The sequence below is a fragment of the Cnephaeus nilssonii genome (genome assembly GCF_951640355.1).
Source record: "Cnephaeus nilssonii genome assembly, chromosome: 19".
NCBI classification, from domain to species: Eukaryota; Metazoa; Chordata; class Mammalia; order Chiroptera; family Vespertilionidae; genus Cnephaeus; species Cnephaeus nilssonii.
In genome coordinates, this window is record NC_137090.1 from 29,288,212 (window position 1) to 29,304,456 (window position 16,245).

General features: G+C 42.6%; 1 protein-coding gene across 1 annotated transcript in view; it reads right to left on the reverse strand.

The window, feature by feature from the left end:
• MYO1D (myosin ID) overlaps positions 1 to 16,245 on the reverse strand; it is a 268,509-nt gene that overhangs the window by 128,257 nt on the left and 124,007 nt on the right. The window contains exons 15-16 of the mRNA XM_079797859.1: positions 14,046 to 14,212; positions 12,324 to 12,531 (exon numbers count right to left, since the gene is read on the reverse strand). Coding sequence (XP_079653985.1) covers positions 12,324 to 12,531; positions 14,046 to 14,212 — 375 coding nt within the window. The remainder of the gene's footprint in view (positions 1 to 12,323; positions 12,532 to 14,045; positions 14,213 to 16,245) is intronic.

Here is a 16,245-nt window from a genome sequence, read left to right on the forward strand (position 1 = left end):
GAAGAATAAAGGCACTATTTTCCCCCTTTCTCTCATCTAACATGGGAAATGTTTTCCTTCCAAAGGGGAACAGATTTCTTTTTAGCACACTGCAAGCATATGTACACATCTTGGCATAATTACATTTTAAAACTGGGATTCACACTGATGCACCAAATTGGTTGCCTTAGTAATGAGATATCACCCGGGCAACAGATCGTCTGTTTCCAACTTACAGGGAAGTGGGCTGGGGAAGGGGTGGCAGGAGTTTCTTATTAGCAGTATCTGAGAGGAGATAAATAGGAAGCAGATTATTTGTGACATGTTGCCATTATTTTCCAAATATGCTTTTATCTTTTTTATTCATCAGTGGGTGGGAGAAAGGAAAAGGGAGGAAGGAGAGAGAGAGAGAGAGTGGGGGGGGGGAGGAAGAGAGAGAGAAGAAAGGATGCTCTGTTATTCCAATCTTATTTTTTTTAAAAAAATATATTTTATTGATTTTTTTTTACAGAGAGGAAGGGAGAGGGATAGAGAGCTAGAAACATCGATGAGAGAGAAACATCGACCAGCTGCCTCCTGCACACCCCCCACTGGGGATGTGCCCGCAACCAATGTACATGCCCTTGACCCGAATCGAACCTGGGACCCCTCAGTCCGCAGACCGACGCTCCATCCACTGAGCCAAACCGGTTTCGGCCAATGTTAATTTTTTGCTGAGGCATTTTTTTGTTGTTGTTCTAAAAGGGCTGTGCATTTATTTGCCAATATGTGAATCTAAACGGTACCTGTTAGATTATATTGTAAATCAACAGAAAACTTTTCACAGGAGTTAAACCAGTGACTTGTGCACAGTGATGCTATTCACGCTCCTGTGACAGCACTGCTGAGCACCATGCAGGGGTGAGAGGGAACGGCTTCAATGTTCAGTAGCCATTTACCTCGGTTTCCTCATTAAGAACACACATCCCTATAGCTATTCTCATGACCATGATTCACAAATAAACAGTCAGCATACTTTCTCGCGGGGGGATTCTGGTACCTGGTTTGTTTTCCTCCCCCTCCTACACCCTGCTTTCTTCTCCATCAGCTTCAGCCTGCTAGTTATTAATAAACGGGTAATGCGCTAACTGCCAGAGGAAGTGGGCGCTTTTCAGTCCGTATTTGGTTGTGCGTTTCTATGCTTCATACTGCTGGCTATTCCTTCTAATTTGAAATTTGCTACTTCCTTTGCTTCCCTGACTCATATATCCAACTACTTGCCGGTCACCTTGACTCGCATGTCTCAAAACGACCGAAGACATCATGCCCCAAACTATTAATTTCCTCCAAACCAGCCATCTTGCTTCCGGTCTTGCCAACTTCTAATCTTCCCTTGACACAGATCTATTTCTTGTTGTTGTTGACCCTCACCCAAGGTTATTTTTTTTTCTATTAATTTTACTTTAGAGAGAGTGGAAGGGAGGAGGGGAGAGAGAGTGAGGGAGAGAGAAAGGGAGAAACATCAATGTGAGAGAGACCCATCAATTGGTTGCCTCCCATATGCACCCTGACCAGGGCTGGGGATTGAACTGCAACCCAGGTACGCGTCCTTGACCGGGAATTGAACCTGAAACCCTTTGGTGCACTTGCCCAATGCTCTAATCACTGAGCAACATAGGCAGGGCGACACAGATCTATTTAAAAAGTGAAAACTGACCACATCACTTCTCTCTCTTAAATCTTTCGATGGGACTTCCACTGGATCTGGTAGGCATGTGGCGGAATAGATAACCTGATATTCCTGCTGCAAGAGAAATGTAACAAACGCCCCGACGCATAGCTGAATGCTAAGGGAAGTAAAGGACTTACTCGGTCACCATGTAAAAGTCTGACAATTCAAATTGTTGACAAGGATGGGGAATGATTAAAAACTCTCATTTCAGTATAGGAGTAAGTGGATAGTATTACTTTGGAAAGCAACTGGGCGATCCCAGTCAACTTAAAAATGGGCAGACTCTACAAAACCGAGCATTTGCAATCTGCGGAATATGCCCCAGAGCAGCAGTTCTCCGGGTGTGGCCTGGGAACCCTGAGCTTTGCTGAGACCCTTTCCGCAGACCCTCGAGATAAACACTCATTTCATAATAACATGAGCAGGTTACTTGCCTTTGTAACTCTCCTCCTGTCATGAGTCTACAGTGGAGTTTTCCACAGGCTACATCACACGTGATGACATACCGTGACAGCTAATGTTATGTACACACACACACACACACACACACACACACACACATTTTGTATATTCTTGAACTTTGTATAATTTTCAAAGATGAGCTCTTTGGGGGACCAGGGGGTCTTTAAAACTTGAGAATAGCCGCCCCCCAGACACTGACTCACTTATAGACAAGGAAACATATGAAAATGTTCATCGTAGCATTACACAGAATGACCAAAAAAATGGAAACACTTAACTGTTATCAGGAAAATAAGTAATGGTTTTTTAACAATGAAAGAGCAAAAAGAAGTAAAGGTCAATCAACTAGCACTACACTTAGGGGCATTTAAAAACGTACTGCGTGACAAGCACGCTGAGTGAGAAAACCAAGCAGCAGAAGACTGTGCAGGCCGGCGTGGGAACGGAGCACTGAGTCACGAGAGGGCTATACTCAGACCAGAGGCCGCCGGCCCTCAGCAGCGGCTACTGAGGAACCTGGACAGAAAGGGAGCGTGTTGACCGGGTGCTCTAAGAAGAGCTAGTTCTTTACATCTTGTTAGGTAAGTAATGGAAAGGTCAGTAAGTCTTCAGATCCTTGCCATGAAATTGAAGTTAAACCTAAACGAAATTCTGACATCATGCTATACTGCTGCCATGTATGTTTGCTTCCTAATCCTATATAATAAAAGGCTAAAATGCAAATCGACCGAACGGCGGAACGACTGGTCACTATGATGCGCACTGACAATGAGGGGGCAGATGCTCAAGGCAGGAGCTGCCCCCTGTTGGTCAGTGTACTTCCACAGGTGAAGCACCACTCAGCCAGAAGGCAGGCTCACGGCTGGCAAGTGCAGTGGTGGCGGCAGCAGTGCTAAGGACCCCTCGGGGGATGTCCACCTGCCGGCTTAGGCCCACACCCTCAAGCCTAAGCCTGCAGGTGGACATCCCCCGAGGGGTCCCCGACTGCGAGAGGGCACAGGCTGGGCTGAGGGGCCCCCCCTCCCCTCAGTGCATGAATGTCATGCACCGGGCCTCTAGTTATCTATAAGCCTGTTTTTTGTTTATTTGTTTATTCCTTACCTGAGGATACGTTCATTTTGGAGTGAGAGAGTGAGAGAGTGAGAGAAACATTGATCAGTTGGCTCTTGCACATGCCTTGACCAGGGATCAAACCTACAACCCAGGTATGTGTCCTGACCAGGAATCGAACCTGCGACCTTTCAGTGTACTGAATGCTGCTCCAACTACAAGGGCCATGTGGCTGTTTTCTAAGAAGGGCAAAGAACTTTCCAGTAACATTGAAAGGGCTGTTTTTGTAATGCCAAGGACTAGGATTAGTCTATGTTTATTATGGAAAATGACATTTGTTTGAATATTTTTGTAGAAAACTTTGTTCCATGTATTTGTCATTAGATGTCTACCAAGGTCACTGAATAAAGAAATTTTGCCAAATCTCATTCTTTTTTTCGCTCTGAGCATGAGGCCATCATTACCTTGGAGGTCAGTTTTATAACCTTTTCTTCAATAGTGGGAGTCATAACTGTTTCCCTATAAGGAGTGCACTTTGAAGGATGCCACTGTGGTATAAGCGAGCAGGGGTTAAAAGAGTGTGTGCAGAAGGCTGGACTACTGGGTGAAAATCCCACTTCTGACACCTGTGTGACCTCCAGCAAATGACTCAGTCATCTGTGGCTCTAGTTCCCTTTCCTAATAAATGAAAATAGTAACAGACACCCATTCTCTAGGTTCTTGCAAAGATTTAGTTAATATGTGTAAAGTGCCCAGAATGGTGCCTGTCACTCAGTAAAAATTAGTAGAGTTTTTTTTTTTTTTGGCTTTACTTTAAGGGCAAAAGTAATTGATTTATATGAAAGATAATTATTTTGCTTTTAGTCTGAGAGATACAACACTTGATTGGTTTCACAAAGAAGTCAGAGAGCGTTGTTTGAAAATGATGTGAAAGCCCCCCTGGTTTCATGCCACTGCTTGACAAAGTTTTGTAATCAACGATACATCAGTGAATAGAAAAAGCCAATGAATAACTAACCCAATAAAATCCAATTTTCAGATAATGACTCTATTCACACTTTTTCTCTGGCTGGTTTATTACAAAATTAGTATACTCAGATCTATATTAACCTTGGAGACTTCCTATAATTAATAGTTATAATATCATTCTCAGTTTTAGATTTTACTACTTCACTATATAGTATGTTTATGCTTAAGGAGTCACTTTTAATCCTCCCTTTGATTAAGATTATAATGTAACCCAACAACATCAAGTACAAATTTAACAAATTCATACAAGAACATACTAATAATGTGCCTCCTGCACACCCCCCACTGGGGACTGAGCCCACAACCTGGGCATGTGCCCCTGATCAGAATCAAACCCGGGATCCTTCAGTTCGCAAGCCGACGTTCAATCTACTGAGCCAAACTGGCTAGGGCTGTAACATACCATTTTTAAGGATAAAATGATATGTCATTGAAAACCAAAGTTAATAAAAGAAAGACCAATGTGTTCCATTCTCAAAGGTGCCACAGCCCCATAGGTGATAGGAGCTCCACCCCTAACCATCTGTGGAATGATGTTTCTAAGCCACCTGGGAATGCCGAACAGAAACCACATATAAGGTAATTAATAATGGTGAGGCATTACTAATTTTCCATCTGGTCTGAAAATGAAACATCAAAGCCCTTATCTGTGGTGATTATACGGGTATGTAGGGGTGAAGTGATAATACATCTGGGATTTCCTTTTTAAAACCCCACACAGAACAAACATGAGGTGAGAACTAGATAAAGTAGGAAAGGCAAAATGTTGATAATTGTTGAAGCCGGGAGATGGGAATGTGGGGACTCATTCTATTCTTGCTCCTTTTGTAAATATTCACAACTTGTCATAATAAAAAATATCAAAAGAAAGAGAAAATACCTCTTTTTTCCCCCAAGATATACTAAAAAAATGACTTATACCAGGTCCTCAAAATGCAATCAATTCCAGAAACTAGAAGTAGTACACTTAACATTCGGTGATTGCAATGCAATAAAAGTAGGAATTGATAACAAAAGTGGGAAATGAAACCAAACATACACACAAAAACATGGATCACCTGGAAACAATTTAAATTTCCAAAGGGCTGGCAACCCTTGCTGCTGTGGAATTCGTGAGCTGCAACTGTGATCTCAGAGTATCCACAAATTGCTTGGAGGAAGATGATTAGAGCCTTAAAGATGTTCTTTTGGGAAAGAATGTCTTGTGTTTAGTAGTCTCCGGGGTGTGAATAGAAAGGGCCGTGACCTCCCAACCACACTGTGGCTCACTGTAAAGGAAATTCCATCCCTGGAGCTGGGACAAAAACTGTGCAACCGGAAATGATCCAAGTATATGGTACAGTGACCAATTAATGACTTCTATCAGTAATCAATTACGATGCTCTTTCAGAAAGAACTAATTCTTCCCAAATAAAGACATAATTCACAAAAGCATGTGTTGGTTACACAGGTGGGTCAAGAAAGCCACTCTTCAGATCCACCTATTCCAAAGTTGTTGCTAATAGCAACAAAAAGGGTAAACTTCCCCAACACTTTTCCATCTCCCTTTGAGAATCCATTTTCAATTCAATGACAATTTTGACCAACAGATTGCCTAGAATGAGAACAGACTTTTAGAACTATACATGCACCAAAAAAATAAGGGAATTTTTTGAGTGGTTCCATACCCCATTCCTCTTCCAAGATAACAAAATATTTTAAACTAAATGGGTACAGAGTATGAGAGAGTCACTGCTCTTTCAAATGCATTCGGTGCAGCATTTTCCCTCAGTTAGAACTATGGACTTCTTTCAGGATTCCCCCAACCACAAACAAAAACTGGGAATTAATGAATATGACACACTGAAGAGGAATGATAAACCAAAACCAGAAAGCTCCAGGTTGAAGAAGAAAAAAGAAAGCCAAAGCAACAAAATTACCCAGGACTGACGTGTCTCACAACATACTTAGCGATCATTACACACTTCAACTCAGCCCCGAGTGTTAGCTGCCAGAACTTACTCAACCCATCTTTCAAACACCTCCTTGCTTATAGCTGTAATTCTAAAACGTTAAACAGTTCCTTCACTGCCATCTAGAAATACCATCTCATTTGATTTCTCATTCAAGTGAGATGTAAAGAACACACACACAAACTCTAAGGTAGAAGGTAAGTGGGTGAGCGAAGCAATTATGTATTGTGGGAGGAAGAGACGAGTGACCTATGTTACACCGATTCATTTCTCTTAATGACACAAAGATTTGTAGGTGACAATTAGGCTTTTTTCAATGTTCGGGCAAATATTCAGGCGTTAGGTCATTCAGAAAAGATGTTTTTAAGAATTAAAATATCCAGCACTTCACTGAGACAAGATCTTTCATGCATCAGTTAGTGGGAGTACCTTTCTGGAAGCCATTGGAGAATGAGTACAGAAGATCTTAAAAGTGCCTACCTTTTAAGTCCACATTTTCGTGCCTCTGACTTTAGTGAGGGGTGTGTTTATGGGTCTTTTTAAAAAAATATATTTTTTTTATTGATTTAAGAAAGGAAGGGAGAGGGAAAGAGAGATAGAAACATCGATGATAAGAGATAATTATTGACCAGCTGCCTCCTGCACGCCCCACACTGGGGATCGAGCCTGCAACCCGGGCATGTGCCCTTGACTGGAATCGAACCCTGGACCTTTCAGTCCATAGGCTGACGCTCTATCCACTGAGCCAAACCGGCCAGGGCATGGGTCTTTTGGATTGCCTCTTCTGGTACTTGTTTTTCAAATCCTTGGCCCATTTCTTCGACTGTGTTGTCTTTGTCTTATGAATCTGTAGGAGCGACCTGCATATAATATGTAATATAATAAAATGTGTCTTCTTTTATCCTTTATAGCTTTTGGGTTTCTCCAAAAAATGAATAGGTCTGGGATTTATTTTTTTTCTTCACATGGTATAAGATAGGAGAGCAATGCTGTTTTATTTTAGGTAAATAACCAGCTATTCTAATTCTATTTAATAAAAAATTCCTGTGTTCCCCTCTCCCCCACCCACCAAACTGAAATTCTGCCTTTGTCTACCATTAAATTCCCACATATACTTAAATCTATTTCAGGACTCACTATTATATTCCACAGTCAATTCCTATGCCAATATCATACTGTGTTTATTACAGCACATCATAATAGGTTTTAGCCTGTGAGAACCTGGTTTTCAATGCATATTCATATATTTTTCTGTGCCTTTCAATGGCAAGTTGGAAGAGGCAGAATTAGGGATGTTTACTAAAACTGGAACCTCCCAAACTGACTGTTCTTAAATTTTTATTGATTGATTGATTTTTAGAGAGAAAGAGAGAGAGAGAGAACGAGGGAGAGGGAGGGAGGGAGGGAGGGAGGGAGGGAGGGAGGGAGGGAGAGAGAGAGAGAGAGAGAGAGAGAGAGAGAGAGAGAGAGAGAGAGAGAGAGAAATTTCCACTTAATTATATATTCATTGGTTGCTTCTTACATGTGCCCTGACTGGGGCCAAAACTGATTGCTCTTAAAGGAATAAAGAGCACTGTGGCAAATAAAACTTAGAGAAAAGAGTTCACTTTCATGGTGAGCAGAAATGTGAATTGTTAACATCTATTATGATTACAAACATACTAGTATACAGCTTTTTGGTTGTTGTTTGTTAATCCTCACCCAAGGATATCTTTTTTTCCATCGATCTTTAGAGAGAGTGGAAGGGAGGGAGGAAGGAGGGGAGAGGGTAACAGCAGGCCTGAGACTCCTCCCCTTAGGCCTGCTGGCGAGGTTGGTTGGCCCTCGGCTGGTGTCTGTCAGTTTCCCACACTGATATCAAACTTGCCCTAAATAGCAGTGGTTTAATGTGCTTCAACTGAGTGTACAAACAACAAGGTCTATGCTGACTACCTGAGTTCTCTATGAGAGTCTGGGACTGTGGGACATGCTAGGCAGGCGGTGCCTACATGAACAGCCCCGCAACAAAACTCTGGGCACTGAGGTTCCAATAAGCTTCCTAGAAGATACCACTTGGCACATGTCACAACTCACTGGGAGGGACTCAGCATATTCTGAGGGTCTCCACGGGGAGAGGACTCTAGAAAGCTCGCTCCTGGTTTCCTCTGGACCTCACCCCATGCGCCTTTTCCCTTTCTTTGGGGTAATACATTTTTACTCACGAGCACAACTATATACTGAGCCCTGGAGGTCCTTTCAGTGAATCACTGAGACTGGGAGTGGTGATGGGGATCCTGGACACAGGAGGTAGGAGAAGTTGTGGGCGGAGAAGGTATTAAATCTTGTAGAAAAAGAGAAAGGTGCGTCGATAAAATCGTCACAGAAATGAACTATGATCTCATTTCTATTCCAGCATCTCTGCTTGGATACGTGCACAGAAAGACATCGCAAAGCATGGTGACCACGATGTTCATGGTGTTACCTCGGGATGGTGGGATTTTAGGGGATTTCCCACAGTTCCCTGATACTTTCCTGTGTGGTTTGAACTTGTTTTTACAATGAGCATACTTGAATTAGATAATCAGAAAAAAAGATAAAGCTATTTTTTCTTGAAAAAGGAAATAATAACCGATGGCTGGAGATTCTTGTTTAAAAATAGCATCTTTGATGCTGTCTCTCTTAACTTTCCATTAAATCCTTACAAAAATAGAGAGAAAGTGAAAACATCCCATGGAAAGTTAGGTGACTGACAGCCTATTCCCAGAAGCTGACAGAAATTTCCACTAATTTCATGGCTTGAGGAATCTTTTAAAGGACACAATCAGTAGATCGTGTAAGTCAAGCCCCAGAGTGGTCCTGCCTGAGGCCTGGGAGGAAGCTCCCTGCTCCTACTTGCACTGCCTTCTGGTTAGGAATTTCCAGATCTGCATCCCAAGAGGACTTGAGAAGCTTGCCTCCAGGCATCTTTGGTGGTTTCTGGGACAGTTGTCTCTTTTCTTTTAGAATCTCTTTTCTGGGTAGAAATTCTCATTTCTCATCAGAAAGAAAGCAGAGGTGCTGTAGAGAGGACTTACAAAGGAAGGGCCCTCATAGATGTGTATAGCTGAATTATAATTTTTTTTCAGGGTTCTTTTAATTGATTTTAGAAAGAGGAAGGGGGGGAGAGAGAGAGAGAGAGAGAGAGAGAGAGAGAGAGAGAGAGAGAGAGAGAGAGAGAGAGAGAGAGAAAACATCAATGTGAGAGGGAAATATCGACCAGTTGCCTTCCGTATGCATCCCAACAAGGAATCGAACCTATAATCGGGTATGTGCCCTGACTGGGAATCCAACCCTGATCCTTTTGGTGTATGGGATGATGTTCTAACCAACTGAGCCACCCGGCCAGGGCTGGAATGACAATATTTATGTAAGGCTTGGCTGCGGGGTGGGAGGGAGAGGAGTGAGTCCTACTTATGGTTAGCAGAGCTGTAATAGACTAAAGTCTGTGGGACGCTGACTACTTGGTTTAAGAAGAGGATTCTATCAGCCACCACACGACAGAAAGGAGTTCGGGGAACGGTGACTCTTCAGTGTATTATCCATACTGGGACAGTTTCGAGAGTGAAGGGGTACTGCTAAGAGTTACAACAGACAACAGTCATAAACCAGGACTGTCCCAAGCAAACTGAGAGGTATGGTTATGCTGGTTCAGGTGCAGCCTAAGCTGAGTCAGCCTCTTGGACAGGTATAAAGAAGAAAAAGTATTAGACCTGCAAACCAACAACAAAAGCATCCCTGGAAAATACTGAAGGACGGGTATACAGAAATAATGCACCATGGAAGACAGAAAACAGAGACCCAAACCTGTCAATTTACTAGCAGTAAACTGGGAAAGAAAACAGAACTGAGGAAAAGCAATATAAAAACACACGCCAATTAACAGAAGGAAACTGTTTCAGGATGCAACAGAATTTAGGCAAAATAAATGAAAGAGACCAACGCTTAGGAACATCTTGGCAACGGGGAAGAGAAAACGTCCGTTATTTGCACACGGTAGAATCATTTGCTCAGGAAAACTAAAAGAATCAGCAAATATAAGTCAAGAAAGGTTTCATCGGGATACAGGTCCACCAATAAAAGCCAATATTATTTCTCTGTGTCAACTCTGCCATGCAGAAAATACAATAAACAATTCACCCACCGCAGTAACAAAAACAATAAAATATCTAGAAGGAACCAGGAATTCATAAGGAGTTTCTAAGTCAAAGGTGAAAGTCTAGTCTATACTCTTAAAATGATTTATTATTGTAAAAATGTTAATCCTTTCCAATTTCAATGCAGTCCTAGGAAAAAGTATTGTTGAAGTTAATGAACACAATAAACACACATTAAAATGTATACTGTAGAAAAAAGTCTATATACAGGTTAACTGACTTTAATAAAGAGTAGAGAAGATGGACTTATCCTACCATACACTAAGACATGCTATAATAAAAACTGAGTGGCATTAATGCAAAAACAGGCAGATATAAAAACAGAACAGAGCACTCAGAAACAGAATATACATTTTTACCATACAATAAAATCAGTGGGTGAAGGACAGGTTGTTTCATAGACGGTGTTGAGAAAACCTGCTCACCATACAGAAGAAAATGAAACTGGACTTCTATCTGAAACCACATACACAGGTGGATTATAAACGGATCAAAGACCTACATGTTTAAGGTAAAGGTACACAGTTCATAGAAGAAAATATAGGACAGTATCTTTGTGACCTGGAAACAGGGAAAGCCCTCTCTCTTTTAAAAAAAATATATTCCTATTGATTTCAAAGAGGAAGGGAGAGGGAGGGAGAGAGATAAAAACAACATTGATGGATCGGCCACCTCCCGCACCCCCCCTTACTGGGGATCGAGCCTGCAACCCAAGCATGTGCCCTGGACCGGAATTGAACCTGGGACCCTTCAGTCCGCAGGCCGATGCTCTATCCACTGAGCAAAACAGGCTAGGGCTGGGGAAAGCCCGCTTAAACAAAATTCCGAAGCACAAAATGTAAGATGAAATCCTGAAGAATTTGATTATGTCAAAATTAAGGATTCTCTTCCACAAAGCATATTATAAAAGCATCAGAATGCATACAGAATAAGAGAATATATTTATAATGTCTAAAGTGAATATAAGATTTATGTATAAAATATTCATAAAATTCCTGATAACCAACAAGAAAATGATACCAACTCCAGTAGGCAAATGGACAAAGAATATGAACAAGCAGTTTACAGGAAAAACCAAAAAGCAAACGAGTATTCAATGAGATGCTCAAATGCAATGGCAAATGGAGAAATGAAAAGTGCAACAGCGAGATATCGTGATACCTACCAGTCTGGCAAAATGTATAGGCAGCTGGATGATACTGTAAGGATGTGGGCACACAGCGACCCCCATATACAGCTGGTGGTGGTGCAGAATGGCAGAGGCATTTTGGAGAAAAACCTGGCACGCCTTATACCAATTAGGTCTGCACCTACCCAATGACCTAGGCCCTTTTCTCCAGGTATATATGCCGGGGACATTCTCCCAGAGACACAGGGTTCCTTTTTATGTACACATATAATATTTTACACTAAAAGGGTTCCTATGGAAGGTCTGAAAATAGGTGTAAGGAAATGAAAATAAATACATGAGTGAGTGAATGAAATGAGAAGGGGGCCCTGTACAGATCAATGGGGATAGGTACCAGGATCTAATGAGCATCCTGACTCCCACATTGCACACCTCAGTCAGTGCAGGTGGTGGGTAATGCAGGGTGAAGGAGGTTGTTTCAAACATCTGGGCAAAACTTTTGAATGACAAAATAAAATTAAAGGAAGTTCCTTATGCAGCTCAGCTGAGGGAAACACCTCAGTTAACAGAAGCGACAAAAAACAGGCTGTTTCATACATCTCTCCAACTTTAAATACCAGACGACAAAATGCCTCCAGCATTTTGAAGATAAAATAATTTGGAGCTAAGACAGTCAAGTAAGTTTTCCATGTGTGAAGGTAACAGAAAACACTCCAAGGTATGTGTAGATACCAAAAAATATACCATCACGAACATTTCTTGAATCAAAGAAAAGGTTCAACAGATTTTTGAGAACATCACAGCAAGGCCTCCTCCATGTCTGTAAAATGTACAATTACCTTTTGGAGAAAGAGGACGATCCTCACGAGCATCTGGGCGCGGAGCTCCTCCAAGGTAAACAAGGTGCGGGGGGTGCGGATGAAAATCTTGGTCTTCCCGTAAGCCACGTCTTCCTGAAAGCCACACTGTTCGATCAGTTTCTTCACAGCTTCTTTGTCTGAAGGGAGGTCGTGGTTGGGCCAGGTGAATTCTGAGATCATCTTGTACCTGGTGAACCAAGAACAGGGCACGGATGAAGGGAGGAAAACCACGTGCTCTCAATAGACGCAGAAAAACCATTCTGTAAAATTCAAGATGCTTCACAGAGAGAAAAAAAAAACACCTTCTTTGGAAATTAGGAATGAAATAAATGTCATAGCCTGATAAGAGATGTGGAGAAAAACCTTCACTAAGATCCAACACTCCTTCATGATAACACCCCTTCCTAACGCAGGGATAGAAGGGTACTTCCCGAATTTAATAAAGGCTCTGCATCAAAAACTTAGAGCCAATATCATTTGTAAAGAGGCAACGTTGGAAGCATTCTCTTCACAGATAGAAACAAGACAGGGTTGCCGCTATCACAGGTTTTCTAACCAGCACAGTGAGACTAATAAACGAAGAGGTAAGTGATTGGGGAAAGTGCAAAACTAACATTACTTATGCACAATACACTTACTTCAGAGGAAATCAAGCAGATAAAACTATTATCACTGAAAGAAAACTAAGCAGCACTCTGCATATAAGATGAATACACAAAAATCAACTGTGCTATGTGCAAGCAGCCAACACTTCTTGGCCACATGGGCCTCTCACATGGCAGCTCCCTACACACCAACTTCACGCGAGTGTGAGTGTGAGCAAGATGGAAGTCACAGAGTCACAGCTCTTTGCAGCCGAATCCCACAAGTGACAGCCCATCATGTTTCCCATATTCCATTTTGCTAGCAGCAGATCACCAGGCCCAGGCCACCCTAGAGGGAAGGGGACTAGACAGGGTGAATGTCAGGAGGGGGGAGCTTGGGACCAGCTTAGAAGGCTGCTTACCCCAGGGCTCCCCCTGACCCAGGTGCAAACTTGCTCAATACATGGAGTCAAATTTAGACATGTTCATACTCTGTGTCTGAATTTTAAGTCATAGTGAGAAAGTCTTTGCCCACTCTTGTTAGTCTGTGGGTATCAGGAAGACAGGGACTGTGTTTTGTTCCCCACTACATACCATGTTGCCTGCCATCCGATGAGGAAATAGATTTGTTGAGTGAAACAAAATAAAACCAGAAGGAAATACATCTAAAAGCTTACTCACTTGCCAGAGAGGGACAGAAATAGAAGCCCAATGAAAGAGTTCTACTATGGAGAGGTAACATTATACAACATCATATGGAAAAAGGAAACAACATCAGAAACCTTGCAAATCCTATTTCATAATAAAAGGCTAATAATGTAAATCGACAGAACTGCGGAACGACCGGTCACTATGACACGCACTGACCACCAGGAGGTAGATGCTCAACATAGGAGCTGCCCCCTGGTGGTCAGTGCGCTCCCACAGGGGGAACGCTGCTCAGCTGGGCTCGCCAGCAGTGCTAAGGACCCCTTGGGGGATGTCCGCCTGCAGCTTCTTCAACTCTATTGCTCATTCACCAGATATCCAGATGCTCACGCACGGTCGCACATGGGGAAGACTAGGGCTCCATAATTCTCAGTGTGCTAGCAGGTGTCTTTGTTGAGACCATTCTCACCTGTGCAGAAACTTCTCGTACACCTGGCGGAAGGCAAATCCTGCCCGTCGCACCCTCACGTTTTCCAATAGTCCAAGGTACTCAACCTGATGCCGGCAGCGCTCATCATCAAATATCTGCGGGGATTTCTTGTCATTGGGTTTGATGCAACGTACATAGTAAGGTTCCTAAAGAAATGAATCCGCAAATGGTGAGTTTCAGAAAAACCCAGGCCAACGGCACTAACAAATAAGCTCGTCTAATTTTAAAGAGTGAGATGATTCAGAGCTGAACTACGGTTCCTGTGACGGACTGCCTACTTCTGATTCACCTTTACTGCTAGTGGCAGCCTTTTGGGACCCTAACCCAAAGTGGGAGGGGTTAACCCCTGACCTCCTCCTTTTCGGGCCCTCGTCTCTGTCTCTGTCTCACTAGCCCCATGAGGCTGTCAGAACCACTACTCAAATCCCATCCACTTGCTCTGCAGTTGGCAAACCACCCCCCTGCCCCCCGGGAGAAAGGAGGTCTCAAACCTGGGCTCTTCTCCATGGCTTCCAGCCCAGTAGTTCTCCACTATCTTATCTCTCCCGTGTCTTTAAGCAAAGGTTCTGCATATTTTATTTGCGTGTTCCAGATGTCCCCAGCATGGATGTGGGTTTAAATTACCTAGTCTGTGATTATTCAAGTAGAAGCCCTAATGTCCTCATTTCATACAGCAGATGCCTGGAGACAACACCAGACCCGGACCATTTTAAACTAAATTGCTGGCCTGAACTTTTTCAGGCCACCCAGGTAGTGAGAATGTGGACTGCAAACCTCATAAAAGCTACCTTATGAGGATACATTCTCAAGGGATGTTCACCTACCCCCTCCTGGCTCACTGCAATTTCCCTTTTAGATAATGGGATAATGGGGATTGTTTCTAGTTCACTCTAGATGCAACCTTGGTGTATCAGGGGACACTTTAACCAACTGAACTACCCAGCCAGGACAAAGCTTCTGCCTTCTTCCTGAGGTTTTTGTCCCAGCTCCCATGTCTATCAGTTTTGGTAGATTTGGTTTGAAATCTCCCGCTAGGACTGTGTACTTACGCATTTTTCCTTTAAAAAATTTCAGGTTCCTTTGCTTTATAGTGTTCATGCATAATCATGGCTATGTTATTTGGTACCTAGTTCAAAATGACTTTACTGTCTTGCGTATCTTCATTTTATTATTATCAGTCTCTATCTGTGTTAATACTTGTTTTTCTTAAATTCCATGTTCTCTCACATTAATATTGCTTTTAACCAGTTTTTTTTAAAATCTACCTCTTTGTTTATAATATTCATGCATAGTGTTAATTAGGCATTTCCACCTATCTGGTCTGTTTAGTCTATTTACATTCATGGTGAGTACAAACTATGTAGATTTATTTCTATCACACTATTTTGTATTTTCTAAATGTAATCCACATGTTCCCGTTTCTGCTCCGGCCATCTTCCTGCCTCCTATTGTCTATATCCTTTTGCTTATCCATGCTCTCTCCCTCATCCCCCAGCTCCATAAACATCCAGACTGGGAAGCTGTAGCAAAGACTGTGAGGGTAGTTGCCTACCTCATATCCAGTATCTTTCTCCTACTTTGAAACAGAATAGTTATTTTTAGCTGGGTGTACTGCTGACTAGAATACAAATGCACTTCCCAGCTCCCCTGTCAACTACGTACAACAAGTGAGATGTAGCCGAAGGGCTGTGGGAGACTTCTGGGAAGTCTCTTTATTTTTTAATTTATTTTTATTGATTTCAGAGAGGAAGGGAGAGGGAGAGAAAGAGAGAGATAGAATAATGAGACAGAATCACTGATCAGCTGCCTCCTGCACGCCCCACACTGGGGATTGAGCCCGTAACCTGCGCCTGTACCCTGACCAGGAATCAAACCGTAACCTCTTGGTTCAGAGGTCGATGCTTAACCACTGAGCCATGTCGGCTATGTGAGAAGTCTCTTTAAAAGGGAGGTAGCTCGCAGAACAGCCATCCTGGACCAAGAGGATACATGATAAACATAAGGATGGTGGAGCAGAAAGACAAAGGAACCTGGGTCTCTGATCACCTTAGAGCTGCCGTAGCAGTCCTGTGATACCGTCTCCTGTACTTCATTTACAGGAGAGAGAACAAATCTCTCTCAAGGCCAAGCTATGAATTGGGGTCTCTTTTATTAGCAGCTGAATGCAATTCCTGACACA